Source organism: Diceros bicornis, chromosome 5, assembly GCF_020826845.1.
Source record: "Diceros bicornis minor isolate mBicDic1 chromosome 5, mDicBic1.mat.cur, whole genome shotgun sequence".
Lineage (NCBI taxonomy): Eukaryota > Metazoa > Chordata > Mammalia > Perissodactyla > Rhinocerotidae > Diceros > Diceros bicornis.
The window spans coordinates 93183233-93210839 of record NC_080744.1 but is presented as its reverse complement, the minus strand read 5'-3'; the positions used below and the strand labels follow the sequence as shown (position 1 = coordinate 93210839).

The following is a 27607-nucleotide window of genomic DNA, read 5'->3' as shown; positions in this document are numbered from 1 at the left end:
TGAGGGGCCCTTGGGTGGAGGGCGAGCCCCGGGCCCGCGGGTTCCCTCGCCGGTTGGGCGTGCGCGCGGGCGGCAGCCGGGTCAGCTGTTCCGCCACGCGACGCGGCCGCCCCGCCCCTGCTCGGGTCTTATAAGCCTCTCCCGCCTCCGAGCGTCTGAACTGCCCGCTGCCGACCCCGCCAGGCGCCCCCTGCAGCATGGCCTGGAACACCAATCTCCGCTGGCGGCTGCCTGTCACCTGTCTGCTCCTGCAGGTGGCCCTGGTGGTCCTCTTCGGCGTGTTCGTGCGCTACGACGCCGATGCCGACGCCCACTGGATCGACGATAGGCTGTCCCAGAACATCTCCAGCGACATGGACAACGAATTCTACTATCGCTACCCGAGTAAGTCCCGCCACCCTGTATGCCCACCTGAGGCATATCCGAGCCTCTCCTCACCTGGCCGAGCGCCCCACCTGGCCGCACCTCCGCGGCCAGCTGCTGGGTAACAACTGGCGGGCGGGCGGGAACCCAGACAAGCAGATGCTGCCCGCAGCCTCCTGGCCCGCCCCACTTGGGCTCCCCACCAGGGGCACTCTTCAGTCTCTGGAGATCACGCTTGAGAAATGGCCATATGTGCACAAACACCTTTTCCCTGTGAAAAAGTAATAGAGAAACTCACCTGTGCAAGCTCAGTCCAGGTGCCATCAGAGGTCCCCAGCCTCCCTGGCAGAGGGCCCTCCTTGATGCCCTCACAACACCCGAGAGCCGTCTCCGTCGCTAGCCAGTGGATGACCCTGGTTCCTCGTCCAGCTATGCTTGTACTCTCCGAATAAGGGGGTAGGTCTGATGTCAAGGGCTGCAGGGCAGGGGAGAGCAGTGTGGGACCATGGCACCTACCCTCTTCTGGCTTGGAGAGGGAGAAAGAGCACCCCTGAATTCTCTGTGATCGTGGTGCTGTGGCCCGGAATCACCTGACCTCACTTCTCTCATGGCCTTTGACCAGGTGGGTGGCCTTAGGCAAATGTCAACCTCTCTGAAACTCACCTTTCCCATCTGCCGAATGGGGTTAATAATAGGACCTACCTCACAGGGGCAGGTGAGGCTGGCATCAGACAGTGCACTTAGGCTCTGGCACAGGGCTGGGCATGGAACCCTCACTTCATAGTGGAGCAATTACCAGAAGAGCACTAAACAGAGATGGCCCAGGACTCAGGCATTGGAAGGACTGGCCCAAGGTCACTTGGGTGGACCCACGCTCCAGACTCCTAGCCCAGGACTCTTTCCATGCCCTTGTGCTTTCCAGTTTCCCACGCTATATACCAGCAGCCAATGACAGTCGTTCTAGCTGTTGGTGCTAACGTAGTCGTGGACTGTTAGTTCTGGAAGGGACCCTAAAACTCATCTCCAAGAGCCACCAATACCAACTGGTGTTTCCTCCATGGCTTGTACACCCTCAGTAACAGGATTCTTTACCTCCAGAAATAGCATTTTACTTAGAGCCAAATAAATAACTGCACACGTTCAGGATGTGAGCCTGCATGAAAAAAGAAGGGGGGTTACAGGCTCTGTGGGAGCCAGCCATGTTAAGTGGCTGCCAAAAAGCTAGCACAATCACGGGCTACATTAATAGAAATATGGTGCCTAGAAGAAGGGAGGTGACAGAAGAGGGATGTGTCCTGTGCTGGTGAGACCACAGCCTCTACTGGGCTCTACTCAGGGCCATGTTTCAAGAGATCTTGACAGCTGTGGCCTTGGAATTTAGACTCCAAATCCACCCTTCACATTGCACCTCTTCGTGTTCCTTGGTGGGAGACTGACCAAGCAGGTGGTGAGGCAGGCAAACTGGAGACCCCCCTTTGTCTGTTCCACTCCTTCCCTCTGGTTCTTGCTTATCTCTCAGCCATGGAGCCAGCCCCTCAGTAAAGCACGAGGTCCTTGATGTGTCCAGGCAGTGGGAGGCCTCAAGACCCTATAAATAGGAGCTACAGAACCCCACCAGTGAGGGGTGCAGTCCTCACATCTCCCCAACTCCAACCCCCCTCCCTCCACACTCACCCACCCACCTTCCATGCTCCACCTTCATTTATTCACTCAACAACCACTTATCTATAGGGTGACATATAATTTATCAACCAAATGACACTTTTGAGAGTGAGGGGTGGGAGAGTGGGGCTAGCAGTAATTTGCCAGGACACGGGCATAAGCCATGACTGTCCCAGCAAACCAGGGCTTATGGCCCCTTTGGACAAACAAGTTGAATATCCTGGGTCTCTGGCCCCAAGGGGCTCCCAGACTCATGGAGAGCAGAGAGGTACACCCCGACACCCCGGGCCTCAGGGCGGTCAAGTGCTCTGGGCAGAAGGGATCTGTGACGCTTCCTGGAAAGTAGTGGGATGGTGAGGAGGGGAGAAGCAGTGCAGTGAGGAGCCCACCGAAGGAGCTTGCAGGGAGGTGGGCCGGGTGGCTCAGTGGGGCCCGAGGGTAGGGTTTGTGAAAGGGATAGGAGGAGGGGTAGTCGGGGGGGATGACAGCCCCAGCCATCAAGGAGGGCCTTGAGTTTCTCCTGCCATTTCTCCTGCGAGTGCTGGGCTCTTGGTCATCTGAGCAGGAGGTGACAGAGAGGAGAGGAGGGTAGGGAGAGAACCTTAGCCTCGAGATTCTTTGGCAAGAACAGGAAGTAGTGGCAGCCACTCAGGCCGAATATGTGTTCTCTCCTTTAACCACCTCCAGCACCCAGTGAGGAAGGCACTGTTATGACCCATTCTACAGACGAGGGAACTAAGGCCAGAGAGGGGGAGTGTCTTGCAAAGGTCACTCAGCTGGGAAACCAGAGAGCCAGGCTGCGGGCCCTGGGGGTCTGAGCCCTCACTCCTGGACCACTCTCCTCCCTCTAGGCTCCCCTCTCCCCTTGCCCCGCCCCACCCTCTTGAGGCCCACTTGGTCATGGTGGGTGTGGTTGGGAGTAAGACGGCACGTGGGCAGCAAGGCCGTTCTTGGGGGTGGGGTGAGGGCAGGCCCTTGTGGTACCCTCTGGGTTCTTGGCTCCAGGCTGTCAACACCTGTGCGGGCCTCAGTCCTGCCCAGGAGATTAGTGGAGCCTGCTGAGCATCTCTGGTTTCCAGAGGAGTCCGGCTCCAGCTGGCTCAGGCCAGGGCTCAGGAGCATGGGCCCCTTGGCAGGCAGCAGGCACAGAGCTGGCTGGGGACCACCCAGGCAGTGCCTGCAAGGGCCTGTGCTGCAGGCATTGGCTGCTGAACTCGAAGTTTCCTCATGGGCTCGTGCTCCGGGGCCTGAGTAGCCATGGGCACTGCCTAGAGGAGGTGGCCCCAGGAGGAGCTGGCAGAGCTGGGGCCCCTAAAGCTTCTTGGGCAGACAAGGGAGGGCAGGAGAGGGCCACATTTCCAGGAGATGACCCAGGGCAGAGGATGCCATAGTTTCAAACACCTGAAGGACTGTTTCATGAAGCCAAGGTAGCCAGGCTCGCCCTGCACTCCTGGGGACCTGAACCTCAGCTTCAGCTCCGTTTAGTAAAGGAGGAGCTTTCCCAATAAGCAGAGAGCAGCGTAACCCGGTGGTTTACTTTGGAATTAAACAGATCTGGGTCCATCCCTAAATGGAGTGAGCTATCTCCCTCACTGCTCTGAGCCTCAGTATGCTCATGTGTGAAGTGGGAATGTCATTGAATGCACAGGATCTCCAGGAAGACTGAAGATGGCAGGTGGCTGGTGGGGCACATCTCATGGCATGAAGGGAGAGGACAGTAAATGTTGGTATCAAGCTTCCTCAGATGGGAGTGAGTGCTCTGTCGCTGAAGGTGTTTAAGTGGAGGCTCAGCATCCTTTTAGAGATGTGGCCGAGGAGCGTCTCCCTGAATATTAGTTGGAACTATTATAGCATTTAAAACACTTTGTGCTTGCCCCACTCATACACTGCCTTTTGCATACATGTATGGTGTCAGGCAGGGGACCCGTTTGTTTCCATCTAACAGTGCAGGAAGGGAGGTTAGATTTGCTTAACACTCTCAGCCAGTCAGTGGCACAGGCAGGGACAAGGCCAAGCCCTCCCACCCCACAGCTCACTGCTTCCCTGTGCCTCTGTGGCATTGCCTGGCCTTCTCCCCAAGTTTTGCAGTGATGTTGTGTGTCTGTGGTCGGCTCTGAGGTGTGGGGGAGGCGGGGCACAGAGCCTTGGGGAATTGGGGGACTGGACAGTAGGCCTCAAAGAAAACAGTTTACATTGGACTGGCCTGTCGAGGATGAGAAGGGGGCCGTACCCAGGCCACTGCAGGGCACCCCTCTCTCTGTGCTAATGCAGCAGAGGGGAGGAAGCTGCCGTGGCCCATTGACGTGGGAAACCTTGTCCTTAGATTTCCGAGATTTCGGAAACTCAGCTTCAGTGGGGACCCATCCTGGGAGGGAAGAGGGAGCTAGGAGAGGGTAGGGAGTGGCGGTGGGGAGGGGGGAGTGAGAACAGCTGTGAACTGGTGCCCCCTTGTGGAAGCTTTCATGGCTGGAAGCCAGCATGGCAGCTCCACCCCAGGGACCTCCAGGTTGAGGGAGAAGGTTCTGGGATGAGCTGCTTGAGTCACCCCAGGCCTGGGAGAGAACCGGGGAGGCGGGAAGTGTCTCACCAGCTTCCACTGGCCCTTTGCAAGTCGCCAACCCAATGCAAAGCACCTGGTCAGCCTTGAAAGAGAAAAAGAGAAATAGTAGCCAATATGACTGAGCAATTACAAAGAGCCAGGCCTAAGCCCAGGGCATTGGCTGGATCACCTCATTAAATGTGCACCACATATCTCTGAGGTGAGCACTGTTATAATCCCCCATTTTATAGAAAAAGAAACTGCAGATCAGAGAGGTTATGTCCTTGCTGAAGGTCTTACAGTCTGGACCTTCAAACCATTACTATTAAAAGCATTTTAGGTAGCACCAAACTATGAAACATAAATTAATAAACTGGTATGTTTGGGTCCTAAATTAGGACCAGTTTGGGAGATAAAGAGACAAGGAGCAAGAGAATGAACGGGGAGGTGCCCACAGGGAGGGAGGTTGGCATCTGTGTGCCTAAAGGAGGGGAAGAGGAAAGAGACAGCCCAGAGAGAGTCCAAGAGAGAGATAAGACACCCACAGAGGCAGGGAGAAGGACAGAACTTGCAAGAGGAGGGAAGGCAGGGAGGAGGCCATGGGAGGGCGAGGGCTCCCTGCTCCTGTTCTCAGGCCACAGGGAGAATGAAGGCAGCCCTGAAACTGCAAATACCACTCAGGACGGCCCCGCTGTCCTCTTCAGCTCTGCCCCTGCCTGCATGGTTCCTCCACCAGCTGACACCCTTCTCCTTGAAAGGCCCCCACCTTCTGTGGTGCTGCCTTTTCCCAGAGGTTCCTCCCACCTCCCTGATGGGAAGACAGCGCCTTCCCTGTCTGCTCGCTCCACAGCACACTAGTCCTCCGCTGCTGTTTCCCGCTCATCATGCCCACATTCTGACTCACAGCTCTATTTGCAGGCCTGCCCAATCTCAGACCCCAGCTGCAGCCCGCGCAGCCAGGCCCCATTCCTCCCACACTGCCCTGCCGGGCCCTTACCACCCCCTGCCCCATGGTCATATGGTCATCTCAAACCCCCGCAGCCAGCACTAGGCCCAGCACGTCCCTCCCACCTGGCAACCTCTTCCTACTTCTCTGTGTTTATCAACAACCCTGCTGTCCTGCCAACTCCCCTCCCTGCTTCTGGGATTGTAGTCTGAATATGTCGCCTCCCTCTCTTTTGCACTTCTCCTCCAGTCTGTCACCCATCACTTCTTCCCAATAATAACCATAATACCATATACGGTGCTTCACATACGTTAGCTCAATTTCCCCTACAGCAGCGGGAAACATGATAAACCATGAAACACAGTAATACATGAAATGAGCTGCACACATTGTGACACCTAGGCCGAGCTGCTGTTTGCTTGTCTGTCACACAGGTCTCCACCAGACAGAAGCTCAAAGCTCAGAGCACCATGCTGGGTCGAGACCCACAGCTCTCCTGCATCAGCTCATATGCCCCCCACCCCGACCCTGCAGGGTGCCAGCCTCCCAAGCCCCCTCCAGGTGGCTGCTAGCCAAGGGGTCTGTGGCTGTGGCCTGGACTTCAGGGAAGCCTGCAGGGGAGACAGATGAGGGCAGACAGGAGCAGGCAAGGCCAGGGCTGCTGTAGCATGAGCATCGCTGTCCCCCCGGCCAGGCTGCAGTGGGCACCAGGGCCTATCTACCCTGTGTTGCACTGGAGAGGGGCTGCAGCCTCACCTGACTGTGCAATCCCACCTGGGGCTCCTCGCCTGCTGCTCAGCTGGCATACCTGGGTGCTGCTGAGATAACGGTAATCATTCCTTCATTCATGGGTATTCATTGAGAGTCTCCCTGGGCACTCTTGCAGGTGCCGGGGAATACCAGAGTGAACAAAACAGGCATGGCCTTGCCTTCTTGGAGCTTTGTGGGCCAATGGGCAGGACAGACAAGCCTGACCACAAATTGTAACAAGAACTAGAAAAGAAAAGAAGAGGGTGCTGTGAGGGAGAGGATCTGTTTCACATTGGTCAGGAAGGCCTCTGAGATGAGGTGACTTTCTGCTGAGATCTGCAGGAAGAGAGGTTGCTGGCCATTCTGCGGGGACAGCATCCACAGGGAAGGTCACAGGCAAAGACCCTGGAGTGGGACTGAGGGACACCAGGGAGGCTGGTGCCCCTGGAGCACAGGAGGGAGAGTGGGAACGACGAAAGTAAGACCAGGAGGCAGGTGGGCGGAGCCAGGCCAGGACTGGCAGGCCCTGCCGGTCCCCTTTTTTTTTTTTTTTTGTGAGGAAGATCAGTCCTGTGCTAACATCTGCCAATCCTCCTCTTTTTTTTTTTTTGCTGAGGAAGACTGGCCCTGGGCTAACATACGTGCCCATCTTCCTCCACTTTATATGGGATGCCGCCACAGCATGGCTTGCCAAGCAGTGCGTCTGTGCGCACCGGGATCCGAACCAGCGAAGCCCGGACCGCCACAGTGGAGCACATGCACTTAATCGCTTGTGCCACCAGGCCGGCCCCTCCCTTTTTTTTTTTACTTTTTATTTGGAAATAATTTCAAATTTACAAAAAGTTGCTACAACAAAAATGGTACAAAGAGCATTATATTCTCTTTAACTCTGATTCAGCTATTTGCTCGCTCCCTCTCTCTCTCTGCACATAGCCACAAGCATACATACACACTGTTTTTTCCTGAACCATTTGAGTGTTGGTTATAGATATCATGGTTCTGCACCCTTAATTACTCTGGTATATTTCATAAGACTAGAGGTATTCTGTTCCATAACCACAGTGATCAATTTCACAAATTTACATTGTACAATACTTTAATAGACTGTTTCTATTTAATTTTGTCAATTGGCCCAATAACAACCTTTATAGCCCTCCTCACACCACCTCCCCCCTCAGGCAAATCCAGGGTCCAGTCTAGAAGTAGGTATTGAACTTAGCTGACATGTCTCTTTAGCCTCTTTTAACCTGGAACATTTCTGCAGCCTTTCTTTGTCTTTTATGACATTGGTATTTTTCAGGAATCCAGCCTTACCCCTTTCTAGTAGCATCTTCCTCCTTTTGTGTCTGTCTCGTGTTTCCTTGTGATTAAATTAGAAGGATGCATTCTCGGCCAGAATACCATATGTGTGATAAGTCTTTTTCAGGGTTTCGCATCTAGAGATGCGAGATGTCCATCTGTCCCTCATTGGTGGTGTTGATTTTGATCACCCAGCCAAGATGTTGCCCAATTTCTCCAATGTGTAATTATTGGAGTTTTTTTTCCTCCCTTGCAACTGATAAGCAGTGTGTGGGGACCCTTTAAGACAAGGCAAATGTCCTGCTCTTCATCAAAATTTTCTGCTGGATTTAGCATCCACTGATGGAATCTTTACTGTGAAAATGATGATTTTCCAACTTTAGCACTCATTTGACAATTAAGTCGGACCCTCAGCATTGCGTTGTAAGCAAGAGCCCTCCTACTATCTCATTTATTTAGTTGCCTATTCTGAGTTGCTCTTCTCTAATGGTTTTAATTCATTATAAGACATAATTATTTTGGTGCTCAACTTGTCCCTGACTTAGCCAGTGGGAGCCCTTCCAACTGGCCCTTGTGTCCTGTGACACCTGCAGTTCCTTTTAGTGTCTTATACTTTTGTGACTCTCTTTGCTTCTCAAAGCTCTTTGCCTTCTGTTATTTTCTGGGAATTTAGAACCATGCGATGTTAGCACTGGGAGGACAGTTAAGATCATTCTAATCCATCCCTTTAGTTTTATCGAAAAACTGAGGCTCTGAGAGGGGAAGTGGCCTGTCAAGGCCACACAGTGAGAAGAGCTGGGTCAGAACTCAGAATTAGACTATGCCTGAGTAACAATAAATAATAATAAAGTAACAATAAATAATGACACGCCCATTTTGAGCACCTATTATGGGATGGACACTGTGCTAGGTGCTTTACATACTCATCTGCATTTAATCTCTGCAACACTTGTAAGTAAGTGTTATGGAAGAAGGCGCTAAGATCCAAGTATGTTAAGTGACTTTCCAGAGTCATCTACCCAGCAGATGGAGGAACTGGGGTACAAATTCACCTCTCAGTGATGCTGGAAAGTGTACTTGCTGGGAGTGGGGGTGGGATGTGGAGACGTTCCTGGAGGTGATCATCTGATGTGCCTGGCCAGTCAAGGGACTCCTGGGCTAGATGAGACTAACTTCTCCATCATAAAAGAACGGAGTTGCGGGGACAAGGCCCCAGATGGTCTGGGCTCTCGACCCTAGACCCCTAGTGTAATCCACAGCCCAGCCCCAATTTCAAGGGCCCAGCTGCCCACCCCCACCCCAGGTGAGGGTGGAGAGCGAGAGCGGTCGTCTCCCAAAGGGAACGATCAAGCATTTCTTGGCATTTAACTCAGTGGTCTAAATGGTCTAAAGTGGGGGCTCATCTCGGTTTCCCCAGCCCAGCCCCCTCCAGAGGCTCTTATGACAAGCTGGGGGTAGAGGCTGTTCTACCGGCAGCGGAGCTATTCATTACTGCGCCTAGCCCCAGGATCCAGATGCGGAGGAGGGGGTCGGGGTTTGGGGGGCTGCCCGGGCCGGCCAGTGGTGGGGAAGACACAGGCGCTGCCCCCGGCCGCCCTGGCCCAGACCCAGGGCTACGGTGGTCCGTCGCTAAGCCTCCGAGACCACCGGCTGCGCTCTCCCCACAGGCTTCCAGGATGTGCACGTGATGATCTTCGTGGGCTTCGGCTTCCTGATGACCTTCCTGCAGCGCTATGGCTTCAGCGCCGTGGGCTTCAACTTTCTGCTGGCAGCGTTCGGCATCCAGTGGGCGCTGCTCATGCAGGGCTGGTTCCACCACTACGACCAAGGCTACATTTTCATAGGCGTGGAGAAGTGAGCGCGGCGCAGGCCGGGGGCGGGGCGCCGAGGGGCGGGGCCCGGCGGGTAACCGGGCGGGGACCCGGGGCTGGGTGCACTGGGCGGGACCCGGGCGCTTGGGACTGTAGCCTGCGACTCAGCCTCCAAGCAGGGTATACGGGGTCTGCGACAAACACCACACACACACACACACACACACACAGGCACTGCTTCCTCATCAGCGAGTCTCAACACACACACACACACACACACACACGCACTGCTTCCTCATCAGCGAGTCTCCACATACACACACACACACACACACACACAGGCACTGCTTCCTCATCAGCGAGTCTCCAGGGTGGAAGTTCTGATGGTGTCCAGGTGCTGTAGGAGGGTCTCCCTCCCCCTCAGAAGAGGCTGTAGCGACGCGAGGGCAGGCAGGCTTCTCGCCAGGGGCTGGGCCTGGGCCCTCCACCCTGACACATCAGATTGCCCTGAGAGACCGCAGCCCCCGGGGCCCGGGGTGGGCGAGGGGAGGAGAGCGGGGCTGCCCGAGCCAGCCTCAGAAAGTTCCTTGTGGAGAGGACACTGAATGGGGAATCCAGTCAAAGGGAGGTGCTTCTCCCTGCCTGGCCCCACCCAAGGAGCAGGCATAGGAGGAAGGGGTGAGGCAGGTGTGGGTGTGGAGCCTTAGGGCTGGAGCCCCTCCCTGCTGCAGCCTCCAAGGGGGCCCCCTACCCCTCTCTCTTCTTACCTCCATCCTTCTTATCACTCTCCTCTGTGACAACCTTTTGGTCCAATGAATACCAGCACCCCCTCCCATCAGGTAACCCAGCCCATCCCTCTGTCTGATGAGGTCTCGAGCCTCAGCGTGCCCCTCCCCCAACACAACCACCAGGTTTTAAAATCAATTCACCCAAAGCCAACTTGCCAAAAACCAACCTGCCAAGCAGTCACCTCACTGAATGACTCCTTTATCACACTCTCTAGGCCATGCCAACTTATGAAACCTGTACCGGTTCATGCTGCATGGGACAGAATCAACAGCCTTTGGGAGAATTTTTCCCAGTTTAGTCAAGTTTTGGTTTATTGGAGGTTCTTCTGTAAGTCCAGTTTAGACTGTCTTCAATTTCAGTAGACATATGACAAGTTTGGCTAAAGAAAAAAAAATTTTTTTAATTTGAGAAAGTTGTCACTGGTGTGTGAAAATGAATGTTCATTAGCCCGCTTGAAAACCAAGTCCACAGAAAGAGTTTAGAGGTAAATTGGTATAAAACCATGTTTAAAGTGTAAATCCCTGCTGTTACACATAGGGCATCAACCAGGTGTCATAGGCCGGGTGTCTGAAATTTAAAACATATGCCAAATATTTGCAAAATATTCATGCACTCAAGCCAGTTAATGAATTATGAGAAACAGGAGAGAGAGTTGACTAGATAGGAAATGAGTTGGAACCAATAAATCAGTCTTTTTGTATGTAAAATCCTTGACATTCATATCACCCTGCAGTTCAAAATACACAAGAAATTCTCATTCCCGTAGCCATAGACTCCAAGCATGAAAACACCTGTAATGTATTTAATTGGCCACTGCAGCAAGATAGCTCTAAGGCTAAATGAAAAACAAAAGTATACAACTTTTAAAAATCCTCAGAAGGAATTATTGTAAACTTTGTGAGTTAACAAGTTTTTGGTGAACCAGATATTTAGCAAGTTGGTCACTTGACAAATTGAGTTTTGGCAAATTGGCTTTCGGGGACTTGATTTTGAGCAACTGAGCTGAAGTCGATTTCTGGTGCTCAGGGCTGAGATGAGCATGTCATCCCCAGACCTGACTTTGTGGGCCCTCCTCCTGGCTTCCATCCTGTCCCTGATGAAGAGTCCTCCAGATGCCACCTGCCACTCTAGGGTGGTGCCCTCTGCAGGCCCTCCCAAGATGTGGCGTCCAGATCTCCTTCTCCCAGGTGCTGATGGTCCCAGGTGTGGGCGCTTCTGCTCTCTCTCACTCCTTCCTAATGATCACCTCTGTCAGATGGGTTTGCTGGCTGTAGCTGTGGGACCTTGGGCAAAGAACTCGGCCTCTCTGAGCCTCCACTTCCCCTCTATAGGATGTGGCTAATAACAGTACCTGTCCCATAGGGTTCAGGTGTGGTACAGGAGGGCATTGCAGTGCTGAGCAGGTATTTCAGTGCCTGGCACTTCATAACCAACATCATTCGTGCAGCCAGGTCCTGGCTAGGCTCTGGGGACACAGCAGTGAACGAGGCTCCTGGTGAAGCAGACGTTCCAGTGCATGTCCTGTCTTGGGAGGGATCCTGTCAATCAGTGCCCTGCCCCCATTCCACACACTGGCCCTACAATCAGCTCGCTTCTTACTTCTCACCTCCTGATTCACACACACACACACACACACACATACACACCTGAGCATTGGGGAGGGGGGCTCCTCTGGATCCTCTAGATGTGACTGCCTTGAGGAAGTAGCCCCTACTGGCCCTACACTGACCCCAGTGAACAACTCTCCTGACTCAGAGAGCCACACTGAGGGTCTGCCCTGGAACCAGGGCAGCTTTGCTGCTGGCAGGGCACAAGGAGGCCTGGGTTAGGCAAAGTGGACACATGGATGCAACCAGGGTCTGTTTCGTCCACCCCACGTCCACCTGGCTGGCTGCCTCTCCATCAGCCCTCTGCTGGCTGGCTGGGCTTTCAGAGTCCAGACTTAAGGAGGGCCTATGTGTTCCCCTGCCTCCATTCTCTCTATTGGCCTTCCTGCCCCCTGCCTCCACCAAGCCTGTGGTTCCCTACCTCCTACCTCCTGCAGGAAGGCCTCTGTCTCCTCCAGGACACAGATTCTATCTCCCAGGTAAGATAAGAAGAGGTCACGATAGCTCAAACCTGAACAAGGCCCAGGAGAGGTGTGTGTAGAGGGAGAGATAAGGGTCTGGAGGCAGAGACCACATCTGGCTGGAGGAATCCCGGAAGGCTTCCTGAAAGAGGAGGCAGTGCGAGAGGGTTCTGGAAGGCTAGGTAGAAGATAGAGGGCCAGGGTAAGGCCCTAAATATGCAGCATGTTCAACAACAGCAGCCAGACTACTTGGGTGCCTTGAGCATAAGCTGTCCATAAGGAGGTGGGTTTGGGATGGGGCCTGCAAAGGCAGGGTGTGGCATCCAGTAGGTGCCACTGCTGTGCTGGACACTTCATATGTTCTTTCTTGTAATTCTTAGAGCAGCTCTAAGATGTTATGTGCCCACTACCACAGAGGGTGAAAGTGAGGCTCAGAGAGGTTAAGCCACAAGCTCAAACCCACAGATGACCGAAGTCCAGATTCAAACCCAGGGCTTGGATTGCCATTTCTTGCCGTTGCCTCAGCCCCTCCCCTGACCCGTCTCCCCCACAGCCTCATCAATGCTGACTTCTGTGTGGGCTCCGTCTGTGTGGCCTTTGGGGCAGTTCTGGGCAAAGTCAGCCCCATCCAGCTGCTCATCATGACTCTCTTCCAAGTGACCCTCTTCTCGGTGAATGAGTTCATTCTCCTCAGCCTGCTGGAGGTGAGCAGGGCACAGGATGGGGATGGAGATGGAGGGGACACGTGGGGTGACAGCAGGGGACAGAGAAAGAGAGGACTGGGGAGACATGCCAGCTGGATTCAATTCAGCCTTGGCAAGTCACTTGACCTTCTGAACTTCAGTTTCCTCATCTCTAAAGTGAGAGTAATGACATTTATTGTGCATGGGTGATAGTCCACCTAGCAAATCAGTCCAGCAACTGAGGGCAGAGCAGGGGTTCCTCATATGTTGCTTTTCTCCCCCCTTTCTCTTTCCTGCACATACTCTTGCACACACACCACATTCCCAGATTGCTCTGTCAAGAAAAGGACTCAGTGTATTGAGGGGGTACATATGTAAGGAAGGATCCCAAGGTGGCCATGTTTAGCTGCACAGGTTGTGCACTGCACAGTGGTGCCATTCACATGGACGATGGCAGGAATGATGCCCCCTGGGGTTGGCAAATTCAGTGGCCCAGGTAAGGGGCACCTTAGACTGTAGCTCAGAAACCTCTTTGGTGCCTTTGCAGGAGTAGGGGTCATTCAGGGACCCCACCCATTTCTTAGCCCCCAACTCCTCTACATTTGGATTCTGCCTGGAACCTCCCCCCAGGGTTTTTTTCAGGCCACCCTAAATCCAATCATTCATTTTGTCATTTTTTTCAGCCACCAGACTAGTCCAAGCCCCCATGTCTCCTCCTGGTTCCTCTCCCCAGCTTCATCCTTGCCCCAGTCACCACCTCAGGCCAATCTCCACCAGCAGCCATGGTGATCTGTTAATAACGCATGTAACACCATTCCCCTGATTAAAACCCTCCAGTGGTGTTTGTTTGTTTTTTTTAATTTCATTTAGAATAAAACCCACACTTGTTACAAGGCCCTACATGTTCTGGCCCCAGCCTTTCTCTCCAAGCTTTTCATCTACTCTCTCCCCATCTTTCTGTGCTTTGGCCATACCCTGCTGTCTGCTCCTCTAACACACCAAGCTCAGCCCTGACCTCAGGGCCTTTGTACTTGCTGTTCGCTTTGCTGGAGTGCTCATCCTTCAGTCCTTTTCACTATTGAGGTCTCAGCTGGCATACTGCCTCTTCAGAGAGGCCCTCCCAGATTCCCCTACCCAGTGTTTCTCTCTCCTTACTTCCTGCCAGTCACTGTCTCTCACATTGCCTTGGTTTATTTTCTTCACAGCATTTATCTTTATCTGATAAGGGCGGGAAACTTTATCTGTCTAGACTATCTCTATCTCCAGCACCTAGCCCAATGCATAATCAGTGCTTCATAAATATTTGTCAAGTAATGAATTTTGGAGTCTAACTCCGTGTCACGCAGCACTCCAAGTGCTTGGTTGCAGAGGTGAGCAGGACTCTCCTTTAGACTGCAAGGAGCTCACAATCTAGTGAGGGAGCCAGGAAGTCAATAGACAGTGACCGTGCGGTATGATAAGGGGTGAGCTCAAGGGCGAGGTGGCCTAGAGGAGGGCGCCTGAACCAGCATGGCAGGTCAGGGGGGCTTCCTGGAAGAAGAAGTGTCAAAGCTGGAAGTCAGGTTGGAGATAACCAGGTGAAGGAGTGAGCAAGGGCAGAGGGAACAGCAAGTGCAGAGGCCTGGGGCGAGACCCACAGGGGGAGGTCTCCAGTGGCTTGGTCTGGCTGGAGGGGCTGGTGCTGAGAGGGGAGTGTGGAGGGGTAACAAGGGGTGCGGGAGGGGCATGGATCCTCAAGACTCCTGGAGACTGTGTCAGAGTCTCCACCTTATCAGGAGGTCAGTGGGGAGCTGAGGAAAGTTTTAGGCAGGGCAGTGGCATGGTCAGACACATGTGATGAAAATGCCACTTTGGCTGTGGGGAGAACAGTTGGAGGCTGGGAGCCCAGTGAAGAGGCTGTCCTAGTCGCCCCAGTGAGCGATGATGGGTCTGGGACTGCGTTAGTGCAAAGAGAAGAAAGTGGATGATTCAAGAGATACAAAGAAGGTGAATAAACAGGGCTTGGAGACTGGCTGGGTGGGAGATGTGGGAGAGAAAGAAGTTAGGCTAGGTGAGGGGCAGGCACTGGGGCCAATGGATGTGAGCTGGAATAGGCTGAGAAGGTAGCATCGGGGGTGTCAGTTAAGAGGCAGGGAAGGCTCCTTTGACCCTCGAATATCCTCCCCGATCTGCTACAGAAATTCTTGTAATGCTTGACAGTCTTTCGGCCTCTCTTAGAGCCAAGTTTAAACATGACCATCAATGCTGACACATGAGGAGCACTTGCCTTTGGCTGGGCCCTGTTCTGAATGCTTACATGGGTTATCTCATTTAATCCTCATCTCTGAGATAGGCACAATTATTACCCCCATTTGAGAGATGAGAAAGCTGAGACTCAGAGACGTTAAGGGGCTCACCCAAGGTCACACAGCTAGTAGAGGCACCCACTAGGCTGGGAGTCAGGAAACCCAGCTCTGTCAACAACTGGATGACTAGCTCTATGACCTTGGACAACGCACTTAACCTCTCTGGTTGGGTTTCCCCATCTAAAGTGAAGGAGCGGGTCTGTGATTCTGATTGGAGTTTCCTCTGAGATTGGTTCTGAATGGGGAGGAAGAGGAGGCTGAAGAGAGGGGAGGTGCGGGCAGGGGAGGAAGGCTCCATCCGTCAAACTCCTGTTGAGTGCCGGGCACTTGCCAGGTGTTGACACAAGTTGTCTAGTTTAATCCTCGAGACAGCCCTGCTGAGTCACGACCATCTCCCCACTTTGTAAATGAGGAACTTGACACCTAAAGAAGTCCAGAGGCATGGAGTGGGGTAGAGCAGGAGGCCCAGGAAGGGACAGATGAGGAGGGGACCAACTCTGCCTGCTCTGACTTTGGGAGACAGGCGAGAGGAGGGTGGGGATGGGGTGGACAGTAGGAGGTTAGCTGGGAGGGTAGAGGGCAAGGAGTGTGACAGGATGCAGGTGAGATGGGTAATGGCAGTCTGGCCGGGGTAGTGGCGGGCCGGGAGTGGTTGTGTAGAAGGAAATGTAGGGGGGCACCCAGAGGGAAGGGGAGAGTTCCCAGGAATTAAGATCAGGTGGCAGCTGGGTGACAAACTAGATAGGGGTTGTCCTGGGTCCTAGCTGTGCTTCACCATTCCAGCTGAGCAAGTTTCTCTCCAAGCCCGGGCTTCGCCATCTGCGCTCAGTCCCACTTGTTGGGTGAGGATGTCCTGACATTTTGTTGAGAGGCCGACAGCCTGGGTTCAGGGATCCCCACTTTCTCCCCTCCTCAATCGATTGGTCTGTGGGGGCCCCAGGCTCCATCCTGCAGCTTATGGAGTCAGAGACAGCTGGACCTCTGTCTTTGTGTAGGGGAGGGGGGAGTGCCAGGAGGAGACAGGGAGAGAAGGTGTCAGAGCCTGACAGGCCCTCTGTACCCCAGGTGAAGGATGCAGGAGGCTCCATGACCATCCACACGTTCGGCGCCTACTTTGGGCTCACAGTGACCTGGATCCTCTACCGACCCAACCTACATCAGAGCAAGGAGAGGCAGAGTTCTGTGTATCACTCGGACCTCTTTGCCATGATTGGTGAGATTGCCTAATGACTGAGGGCCACCATGATGACTGAGGGCTGCCACGATGGGTGAGGACCACCACGATGGGCAAGGGTGGCCATGAGGAGTTCAGGCCTCCATGATCACACCTGATCCCCACATGGTCTGGTGGGTGGCTGCCAGTTCCCATTGTGGGGAGGGCAGAGGGAGGTTGCCTGTAGATACTTTTAGGATCCTTGTCCCTTTCGCCCATGGGGCTGGAAGAAGTTGGTCACTCATCCTGTGTTTTCCGTAGGATGCCCCACGGCAGACACAGTGCTAACCAGGAACTAGTCACTCCGTCCGTGGGCTAGGGCAAGGCTACTTCCTGTGTCCATTCATACCAGAGAACACATGTCACTCATCCACTTGGGTCTCTTAAAATCTAGCCCTGCCTTCAAGGAGCTCCGCACAGTGCAGTGGAAGAGATGCCAATGCCACTGGATAATCCTCCTACAGTGGAGAAAAAGACTGTCCCCATGGTGCTGTGGGCGCAGGGTGGGGGCCTGGAGCCTGGTTGTGGAGTCAGGGTGGACTTCCCAGAGCGGAGAGGAAGGCTGAGTGGGAGTTAGGTGGTCAGTAAGGCAGGCAGGACCTTCTAGGAAGAGCCCCCGGATGAAGAAAGCTACGGGGTGGAAACAGTGGGGCGTGAGTCATTGGCCATCTCTGGAGCTGAAGGACAGGAGGCCTCTGAGCTCTGCAGGGCCCATCTAACTAATGCCTCTTGTCCCGGGCCCACCGGCCCTGTCTGGTCTGGCCAGGTACCCTCTTCCTGTGGATGTACTGGCCCAGCTTCAACTCAGCTGTGTCCAACCATGGAGACGCCCAGCACCGAGCTGCCATCAACACCTACTGCTCCTTGGCCGCCTGTGTGCTCACCTCGGTGGCACTGTCCAGCGCCCTGCACAAGAAGGGCAAGCTGGACATGGTGAGCAGTGGGGGAACAGTGGGGAGTCTTGGGGGGAGGTGCAGCATGACCATCTGTGCCCAGGGGGGTGCTGATCACCATGTACTGCCAACAGCTCTGGGAGGCAGGCAGCATAAGGATTATTGCACCCATCTTGCAGATGAAGAAACTGAGGCTCAGGGAGAAATGATTTGCCCAGATTGTATAGCTGGTTTTTGGCAGAACCCAGAACCACGTACCTGGAGGTTCTGTTATGCCAGCTGCTCTGGATGAGCTGGTTCCTCCTCCTTGCCCTCCCCCCAGAGCCTGCAGTGCTGACAGCTGTCTGGGCTGACCACCGCGTCAGACCTGCCCACCAGGGTTGCCAGGGGCACCTCCCCTCTGCCAGGCTTCTGATTCTCCAGGAACTGGCCCTCCGCCTTCTTAAAGCTGCCTCCCCTGCCCCAGCCCACACACTCAGAGGGGAATCCCTTTAATGCCTGTCTACTCCCCTTGGGAGGTTTGTGGGGGTACAGTGTTGCAGTGTCCCTCACATCACACATCGGGACAGGCATTTCTGTCATTAGTCGGGAGGGGCAGAACCCATGGGGTGTTGATAGATTTTTCTATAAAAAGAAGACCACCTCTCTATCTCATAGTCTGACACGAGTTTCTTGACATGGGCATGTGTGCCGAGACACTGCCGGGAGCCCCTGGAGGTGCTAGACAGTCACCGCGCAGAGAGGTGGGGACCCAGGCACGGGGGTGGGGAGGAGGGGCGGGAATCAGACACACTGACGTGGGCACACTTGCTGCATCCAACACCCACATGCAGGGAGGGGCGGGGAATAGGGTCAGGGTCAGGGCTGTGGCTTCACACTGACCCGGATCAAGACCCCTTTCTGCCTCTCGCTAGCTGTGTGCTCTTCAACAGTCATTTAACCTCCCTGCACCTCAACCTCCTCTCATCTGCAAGCACCGAAAGGTAACTGTCCTCACCTCCTGGGCTCCTTGTGGAGATGGAATGAAATAATCCCCACAAGCTGACAGCGCAGTGCCTGGCGCGGGTAGACCCTCACAGGGAGCCCACTGGCGCTGCCGCAAGCCCACCAACTCTGACATGGGTGCGCACGGATGTACAGGCCCCGCAGGTGCCTGACGGCGGCATACACGCATGTAGAGAACATCAGACACACGAACCTGGGCACACAGGTATGTGTGGCACCCAGATATAAAGGGAACATGCAGACGTGCCGACAGGGCTCACCGGCATGGACACAAGTACACTGATTTGTGCACACGGAAAATGCCCAGACTACGGGCGTGGGTGCACATGTGCAGAGAACACAGGGGCGGCTGTCCCAAGCCTGGGCTGGGCTGGGGCCCTCTGCAGTCTCCTGGCTCGCTGAGGTGCACTCTGAGCCATCCCTGACGCCTGGAGCCAAGCGGCAGCCATGCCCATCAGGTCAGTGCAGGCTCCGTGTCGGCTCCTCCAAGCCGTTGCTCTGGGAGAGGACTGAGTTCCTGCTTTCTCTGCCTGCTCTAACCAGGTGCACATCCAGAACGCCACGCTCGCCGGAGGGGTGGCCGTGGGTACTGCCGCCGAGATGATGCTCATGCCTTACGGCTCCCTCATTGTCGGCTTCATCTGTGGCATCATCTCCACCCTGGGTTTTGTGTACCTGACGGTGAGGGCCCCAGGCGAGGGGCTGAGGGCTGGAGAGTGCTGGGGTCTCTGTGTTCCTGACTGCGGGGGTCCCTAGGGAGGGGGCTAGGGCTGGAAAATCCCAGGTCTCTGTGTATTTGGGGCCTCCAGAATCCTGGCCTCTCCATGCTCCTGCCACAGTCCCTGGGCTGAACAGCACCCATCTCCCCTCTCCAGCCATTCCTGGAGTCCCGGCTGCGGATCCAGGACACATGTGGCATTCACAACCTGCATGGCATTCCCGGCATCATAGGCGGCATCGTGGGTGCTGTGACGGCAGCCTGTGCCAACAGTGCCGTGTACGGCAAGGAAGGGTAAGTATGGGGGGGGTGCAGGCTGAGCTCCCTCCTCGATTCTCCATTCCTCCTTCCTGCTGTCCCTCTGGGGTCCAGGGTTATGTCTCCTCCCCTTCCTTCCCCTATCTGGACCACTGTTTCATGGACATCTCTCCCCACCCTCTGTCCTTCTACAAGAGTCGTAGAGACTATTTGATCTGTGCGGGGCCCCATTTTGCAGATGGGAAGTCCGAGGCCCAGGATTTATTGAGCCTCGGTGCCCACTCACGTTTGTGGGGTTGCAGCAAATGGTTAATTGGCCTCTCTCTGGGGTCCTGACCTGCCCCCTGTCTCCACCCCAGGCTTGTCCATGCCTTTGGTTTCAAGGGTAGCTGGACCTCAAGCACGCAGGGCAAGTTCCAGGCTGCCGGCATCTTCATTTCTCTGGCCATGGCCCTGGTGGGCGGCAGCATCGTGGGTGAGTGGAAGTGGCTGGGCCAGAGAAAGGGGGGCCACTGTGGGGTTCTGTGGTGGGGACACACCGAGGTCAGCCTGGAGCTATCAGGAGTCCTCCGTCTCTGCACTTGTGACTGTGAGACTGGGGGGATTGTCCCAGCTGAGGGAAAGGGCTGGGTAGGCAGCGAGGAAGTAGTTCCTGACCTCTCGTGACCTCCAACTTTCTTTAGGAATGATTTTGAAATTACCGTTCTGGGGACAACCCTCTGACGAGAACTGCTTTGAGGATGCAGTCTACTGGGAGGTGAGTTCTCCGGACTTGTCCTCCAACACAAGGGCAGCTGCAGCCCCTCTCCCCAGACCCTGCCCACATCAGCTGGGGCCTGGGAGCCAGAAGCTGAGCGCTAAGGACTGAGCCTGCATCATCCTGCTCCTTTATCTAGGGGGCTGTGCCTCATGGGGGTTGAAGGCTTTATTCTAGAGCAGTGATTCCCCAAGTATGGTCCCCTGTGCTCCCAACAGCATCAGCATCACCTGGCAACTTGTTAGACATACAAATTTTCGAGTTCCACCCAGACCCCCGGAATCCAAAACTCAGGGGGTAGGGCCCTGCACTCTGTGTTTTAACAAGCCCCCGGCATGTGATCCTCACGTCCGTGAACCACTGCCCTGACCAGTGGTTTTCGGCCCTTACATAAAATTGGAATTACCTGGGGGGAGGGGGGCTTTAAAAGCGTTCCAAGTCCAGGCGCCGCCCCCAGAGACCTGGAGGTAATTGGTCTGTGGTATAGGGCCTGGACGTTAGAGTTTTATTTAAAGCTTCCCAGGTGAAGCTAATATACAGCCTGGGTTAAGAATCACAGTGTAGTGCTCTGCTTCAGTCGCCATGAGAGCCGCCTGGAGACCTTGTAAAAATGCAGCTTCCCAGGCGCCAGTTCAGAAATTCTAATTCAGTAGGGCCCAGGGCTCTGCATGGGAACAAGCTCCCAGGTGATTCTGGTATAGAAACTGAGTTCTGTGATATTCCACTACTTTCAGCATCTAGAGAAGTATCAGTACAAAAATCCAACTTGAGAAACATTGTTCTAGAAGCTTTCTGTGACTTCAGGCAGGCCTTCCTCCCCACGAATCATTATTGGAGGTGTTTATCTGTGTTAGATGATGGAGGATGCAGAGGGTCCCCCATTCCCCCTCATGACAAGGGCGAGGCCCTAGCCTGTATCTGTGGCCCCTGAGACAAGGGTCTGCCCATTATTGCCTTTCATTCGGCTCTGTGTTTTTAAAACCATACCAGAAGTTTCCAGGGTAATTTTAACTAATATCCACTATAAACCAATTTCATGTACATAACTAATAAGCCTTTTAAATTCACTCTCTTTAAATTTTTTAATTATAAAATGAATAGAAGCTCATTAAAGAAAATTTGGAAATAGAGAAAAATGGAAAGAAATTCCACACCCTAATTCAAGCACTGTTAATATTTTTGGTATATTTCCTTTTAGTCTTTGCTTTTTAAATCTGCATAGATTTTTCTTACACAGCTGAGGTGATGTTATACACCTAATCTGGGGTCCTGCTCTTTCTCTCTCTAACATAAGAAGTGTTCTGTGTTATTATATTCCTAATAAACTTTCTTGCTTAGCAGCATAATTATTTTCATTTATATTTCAAGTCAGAACTTAAACTATTTTAGACACCACAGTTAGGAACCACATGGATTCAATGCTAATGAAATAAACTGAAAAATGTTATCAATTCCCATATGTAGAAGTTCACTCCGGGTTCTGTTTTGATCTTTATAATTTATTCTAAGCTCACACCTTCTCTCTGCTGTATACCCTTCAGCAGTACTCGACTTCAAGTAATGTAATTCTACACCTATGAAAGTGAGCCACCATCAGGCCGTCCCCATGGCCCCCAGCCTCTGGGTGGTTTATCTGGGAGATGAGTTGGCTTCCCAGAGGATGGGGGTGAGATGTTCCCCAGGACCACAGATGAGGACCACAGATGATCTCTGGGATCGAATCTAAGCCTTGAGGCCAAGGCAGGGCTCGTCCACCCCACCCCCACTCCACCTGCTGATCCACTTCCGGCCTCCCCTGCACCTGCCCCTACCTCAATTTTGGACCTGCCTGCAGTTCAGGGAGCTTGTCATGCTGCCTCTCACCTGGCACACTACTGCTCATCTTTCAAAAGTTGGTTCAGCACAACCAGAGTCCCCTCGGCTGGGTCATCAGCCTCTTGTGTGCATTTACAACTCTTATTGTCACCGTGCCTTGCACTTGAATGCCTTCCCAGGGTGGGGCAAGGACTCTGTCTCATCCTGGCGGTGCCCAGCACCCTGGACACTGGCTAACCTGAAGTAGGGAATGATACGTGTGGACTGCCCTGCTCCACGGCATGCCATCTGCACAGTGATCACGAGGTGGCGCCCACCACACACCATTGGCTGCTCCTGGCTTGCCCAGGTTGTTCTAGTTCCACCGGAGACACCGGCCCGGCCTGGGGCAGGACCCTCAAAGCTGCCTTCTCCTGTGCAGGTGCCCGAGGACCAGAAGAACACTGCTTCCCGTCCTGAGGACCCCACCCTCAATCCCTTAGAACCTTAAGCTCCCAGGGCAGGTGAGAAGCAGGTAAGCGTGGGCTTGGCTTGTCAGTGGGGGATGAGGGGCAGGTTCTCCCAGTGGGGGCCCAGCTCGGAGAATCAGATGCCACCAGCAAAGGGGCAAAAAGAAAGCATCAAGAAATGAGAATGTGAGCCTCCACCCCTCCTGCCTGGAGTGGAGTGGGCACACTGGGGCTGGTGGGAGAGGCACGCAGAGTCAGACTACGTGCGTACTGACAGACAGAAGAATATGCGGCAGGCGCTGTGGACTGAGAGAACATATGGAAGGTGACCTGGGTGTGCACTTGGCTTTGGTGCCTTGCTTACCGGCGGAGGGCCTTTGAGGATCTCTTCACCCCAGAGACTGAGCCTCAGTTTCCTCATATATAAAAGTGGAGATGACAGGTCTGGCACTACGCAATTCATCAACTTAGGCGAGATCCTCCCTTCCTTCCTCCTTCCCTCCCTCTCTCCCTTCCTTCTCTCCTATCCTCTCTTCCTTCTCTCCTCCCTCCCTCCCTTCTCTCCTTCCATTCTTCCTTCTTTCCTTCTCTCCCTCCTTCCTTCCTTCTCTCCCTCCTTCCTTCCTTCTCTCCTTCCTCCCTTCTCTCCTTCCTCCCTTCTCTCCTTCCTCCCTTCTCTCCTTCCTCCCTTCTCTCCTCCCTCCCTCCCTTCTCTCCCCCCTCCCTCCCTTCTCTCCCTCCTCCCTTCCTTCTCTCCCTCCTTCCTTCCTTCTCTCCTTCCTTTCATCAACTAACACTTCCTTGCCCTCCCTGTGGAATGCACCAAGCCCTTTCTCATGCCCTTTGCATCTAAGCCTCCAGAAATCCCTGTAAGACAGGTGCAATTACTTCTCTCTTTTTAACGGATGAAGAAATAAAGACTCAGAGAGGTTCAGATTCTTCAAGGCCACACAGCTAGCAAGTGGAGGCACTGGGGTCTTTCCAGATCATTATCATTGCTCTTATTATTGTTAATTGACCTCCTTGGAGGTCAGAGCTTGGAGAGAGCTGTGTCTGGGGCAAAAGGCTAAGTGATGTGGCAGGAGAGGATGCTGGGGTTTAAGGAAAGAGAAAAGAGAGGCTGTGACCAGTTGCTTCTAAGGCCCATCTCACCCAGAAAAGGAGAAGGCGCCCAAGGGGCTACAGCAGACCCACTGCTCTTGGCTCTCTCCCTGCAGGCTCCACAGAAGGGGCTGGTGCTGACCGAGCTGGGAACACAAGCACAAGGCAAGCAGCACCCCATTTGCTGGCCTGGCCCCAGGGCATCTCCACCCCTTCCTTCCCCTTCATCCCAGGGGCCTGCCTGAGAACGGAGAAGGAGGAGCCATAGACAGAGTGGGTGTCCAAGCCAGGTTCTGGCTGCAGGAGGCCTGCGCCGGGGTCTTGGTGCCACATCCTGGGAAAAGCAAGCAGGAGTGGGGCTGGGGGCTGAGATGGACCCAAGCCCTCTAAGGAGACAACTTAGCTGCCAGCCACCAACTGCTGGGCTCTTCCCCTCCTTGCCTGCCCCTCAGCCTGCACCTTCCATGCTCCCCGGCCCCCTAGACCTCTCTGTGCCATGCAGATGGCGCCCTCCGTGAATAAATGTTCTCGGTGCTCTTTGTAGACTGGGTGTGAATACTCCAACATGGGCCAGTGTGAGGGAGAAAAGGACCAGGAGACCTGGCCTCCTGCCCCAGTCCTGACCTCCCACTCCAAGCGGCCACCCACACTGCAAGGAAAATCATCCCAGGCTGAGGGGGAAGAATTTGGGGTGCTGGAGCCTGCCCCAGCTGGGGTCCCCCTGGCAGGGCTCAGCTTTTGGGCTGGGTGGGCTCGTTCCCCAAAGCCCCTCCTTACTTCACATCAACCATCCCAGAAACTCACCATTGTGACAGTGCCTGCTGTGCCCCCACATGACCCTGCTCCTTGTCAAGAGCACTGAGGCAGGGCGGGGGAGTAGGGAGGGAGGGCTTTTTGGGGCCAACCCCCCTCCCCCAACCCTTCCCTCTTCCCTCCCTGCCAAGCCAATCCTGCTCTCCCTCCACAGTGGGGGAGGTTTCAGCAGTTTAGATCTCCTATCACTTATTAAGGCCCACCAGCACCCTGGGCAGAGTAACACACAGTTCCTGCCCTCAGGGGGCTCACAGTTTAGTTGGGGAGCTGACCTGACACCCCATATCACCCTGAACTCTGACAGGCATTCAGTGCCCAGGTGGCTTCCCAGGGCGAGTCACCTGGGCAAGATTTCGCAGGCTGAATAGGAGTTTACCAGAAGGATGGCAAAGGGACAGCATGGGCAGAGGCCAAGGGATGGGAATCAACATGACAAGGGCTGGTATGTCTAAAAGAGAGGTGAGGAAAAAGTGTGCCAGCTGGAGAAGCAGCAGCAGAATCCAGATCCTTTGTGGAGCAAGGACTCCAGGGAGGAAGGGGTGAGGGGAGAGAGAGGAGAAAGTCTCTCCTGCCTCCAAATCCGCCCTCCCTGCCCCCCTCACAATTCACACATATGTACACACTCAGGCCTTCATTCCCCTTTCCAGAGGAGGGGAAGGAGGAGGAGGGCAGGAGGGAGCTGAAATGCAACCTATTCACGTTCCCGCGATGTAACACCCCTCATTTTCCATGCTGGGTAAAGACAATAAACCCTTTACAACCTGTTTCTGGAACTTGTCAGCAGCTGCCAAGAGGAGCATGTTAATTAAACGTCGGCAAAGATGGAAGCCGGAGGCCCCGGCTCTAATTGGACAGTTTGCTTCACCGGATTGAAAAACATTGTGACAAAGGAGGAGGCGCGGCGCTCGGCAGGGGTGCGGCGTGGCGGGGAGGGGAGCGGCGGCTTTGATTTCAGCTGATCAGTGCCCCAGCCTTCCTCCCGGCGGAGCCGGCCCCGCCCAGCCGGCACGCCCACGCAGGGCCTGGGAGGGGCGTGTCGGCGCGGGGAGAGGGGCAGGGTGCCGAAGGTCCTCAGTAGCCTGCACGCCGCAGACCCCGCCCGCAGTCCGGCTAACGATGTAGGCCCCACCGAGGAGCAGGCTTTGAGGGCGCTGGGGAGGGACCCCTTCCCCGGACTACATGACCTGGGTCCTGGGACCTGTGCCGGGAGGGCACCGAGGGCGGGGGTCCGGCAGTCGCCTCAGGGCAATGTCGAGGCTGCACTGGGAGCCCAGGCCCAGGCCCTGGGAGGGAGAGACCTGGGTCTGGATCCCTGTTGCCCAAACTAGTTCTAGGTCACATGATCAGGGATGAGGTCTTAAAAACGTTGAAAACTGGTAGGCTTGTCCTGGAAAACCCAGCGTAGAGATCCTCAGGGAGCCCTATAGAGCCTGGAGGTTCCTGCAGGGCTGCAGGGACATGCCCAGAGACTTCTCCAGCTGTGTTTTTAATGGCTGAATCCCAAGTCACCTCCTGTTCCTGACTCACAGATGATGATGGCAGCCATGTACTGAGTGCCAACTCTGTGTGGGCACCATGCTGAGTGCCCTACGTGCCCGGCGTTATCCTCCCAGCACCCCTGAGAGAGAGCGACTGTATCATGCCGGTCTCACAGATAGGGAGACTGAGGCCCACAGAGGCTAAGTAATCCACCAAAGTCACAGTGATATTAAAGGCGGTGCTAGGGCCGGCCCTGTAGCTTGGCGGTTAAGTGCGCGCGCTCCGCTACTCGTGGCCGGGGTTCGGACCCCTGGCGCGCACCGACGTACTGCTTCTCCGGCCAGGCTGAGGCCGCGTCCCACATATAGCATACAGCAACTAGAAGGATGTGCAACTATGATATACAACTATCTACTGGGGCTTTGGGGAGAAAAAAGGAGGAGGGTTGGCAATAGAGGTTAGCTCAGGGCCAGTCTTCCTCAGCAAAAAGAGGAGGATTAGCGTAGGGCTGGTCTTCCTCACAAAAAATAAATAAATAAATAAATAAATAAATAAATAAAGGCCGTGCTAGGGTGAGACGGAAGCCCAGGGCTCTGATTCCAATGTCTGAACCTGGGTTCCATGGTCCCTGCTCTCTGGCCCCTGGCCCATCCAGAAGATGAAGGTCTTCAGGATGGTCTGAGAAGAGTGGGGTTCCTAAGTGGAGAACACCCTTCCCCTGGCGTCCAGGCTGAGGGGCCTGAAGGATAGGGGTGCAGCAGGCTGGGGGTCCCTCTGGAGGGCTCATCGCGCGTCTCCCACCCCCACACACATGCCCAACTAGCACCTCCTAGGGTGAGGTGGTTAGTAACAAGGCCAGAGCCTCCTCTTCTGTCCCTTTCTGCCTTGGCCCCAGCTTTGCCCCCTACCGCATCCTCATCCTGAACTGCTGCCCAGGAGGTCTCCCTTTGGGGTGGGAGGCCAGGCTGGGGCCTGTGAGAGCCAGGAGCGAGTATGGGAAAAGGAGCCATTGTGGCTGAGCCTGGGGATTAGGAGCTACAAAGTGGAGTGGAGGGCCGAGGCCGTTGATGGCAGCCCTGCAAGCTGAGTGCCCGGGGGGCGGCCTGACCAGCCTGTGCCTGAGCTGTGTCCAGGCTGCCTGCTGGGCCTAATCCCCTGGGAGCTGCAGCCCGAGGAGCCCCGGAAATACAGCTGCCGTGGAGAGAGGGCTGCCCTCGGTGGGGTCGGGCAGCCTGGTCCCGGATGCTCAGGGTGGCCACTCTGAGGAGGGATGGGTGGTGTGAGTGTACACGTGTGCCCCTGGCCTGGGCAGTGTGTCTGTGTGTGACACTCTAAAGATTGGTGGTGCAGTGTGTTAGGGGCAGCATCAGTCCCTCGTGTGTGTCTGAAGTTTAGGGCCTACCTTGAGGGGAATGGGGCCTGAGGGCAGCCACTGAGATGGCTCAGAGGTGCCTGACTGAGGAAGCGAGGCCTGGTGAGGAGAGGCAGAGCCCCGCCAGCAGGCCCAAGTGGATGCTAAGAGTGTGTGTGTGTGTGTGTGTGTGTGTGTGTGCACGCACCATCGAGCAGGGTGCTTGAGAACGGCCCTTCAGAGGCGGCTGGAGGGGCTCTGCAAATTGTAATCAGATTAAGGGGGCCAATCACTTAGGGCTCTTGAAAAGGCCACAAGGTTTCTAATCAGCGGTGAGCCGGCCCACAAAGCCAGGAGGAGCTCTGTGGGAGCCGCCTGCTGGGGGGCCTGGGGGTGGGGGCGGCTGTCTTCCCTCTCTGTCTCTGTAATTATGTCAATTTGCTAGCCAAATTGTTTGCTCAAGTGGACAGGGGGACTTGTGCCCCATTCATGTGGTAATG

The 27607-nt window shown here is 54.8% G+C and overlaps 1 protein-coding gene across 1 annotated transcript; it reads left to right on the top strand.

Moving 5' to 3' along the window:
• The first annotated feature begins 197 nt into the window (after window positions 1-197).
• RHCG (Rh family C glycoprotein) lies at window positions 198-24130 on the top strand. The gene is made up of 11 exons (XM_058542431.1): window positions 198-384; window positions 9227-9413; window positions 12781-12931; window positions 16321-16468; window positions 17235-17401; window positions 18910-19047; window positions 19242-19378; window positions 19702-19817; window positions 20026-20099; window positions 22336-22428; window positions 23581-24130. The coding sequence occupies exons 1-10, from the start codon at window positions 198-200 to the stop codon at window positions 22402-22404; spliced, it is 1374 nt and encodes a 457-aa protein (XP_058398414.1). The 3' UTR covers window positions 22405-22428; window positions 23581-24130.
• The last annotated feature ends 3477 nt before the right edge of the window (window positions 24131-27607 follow it).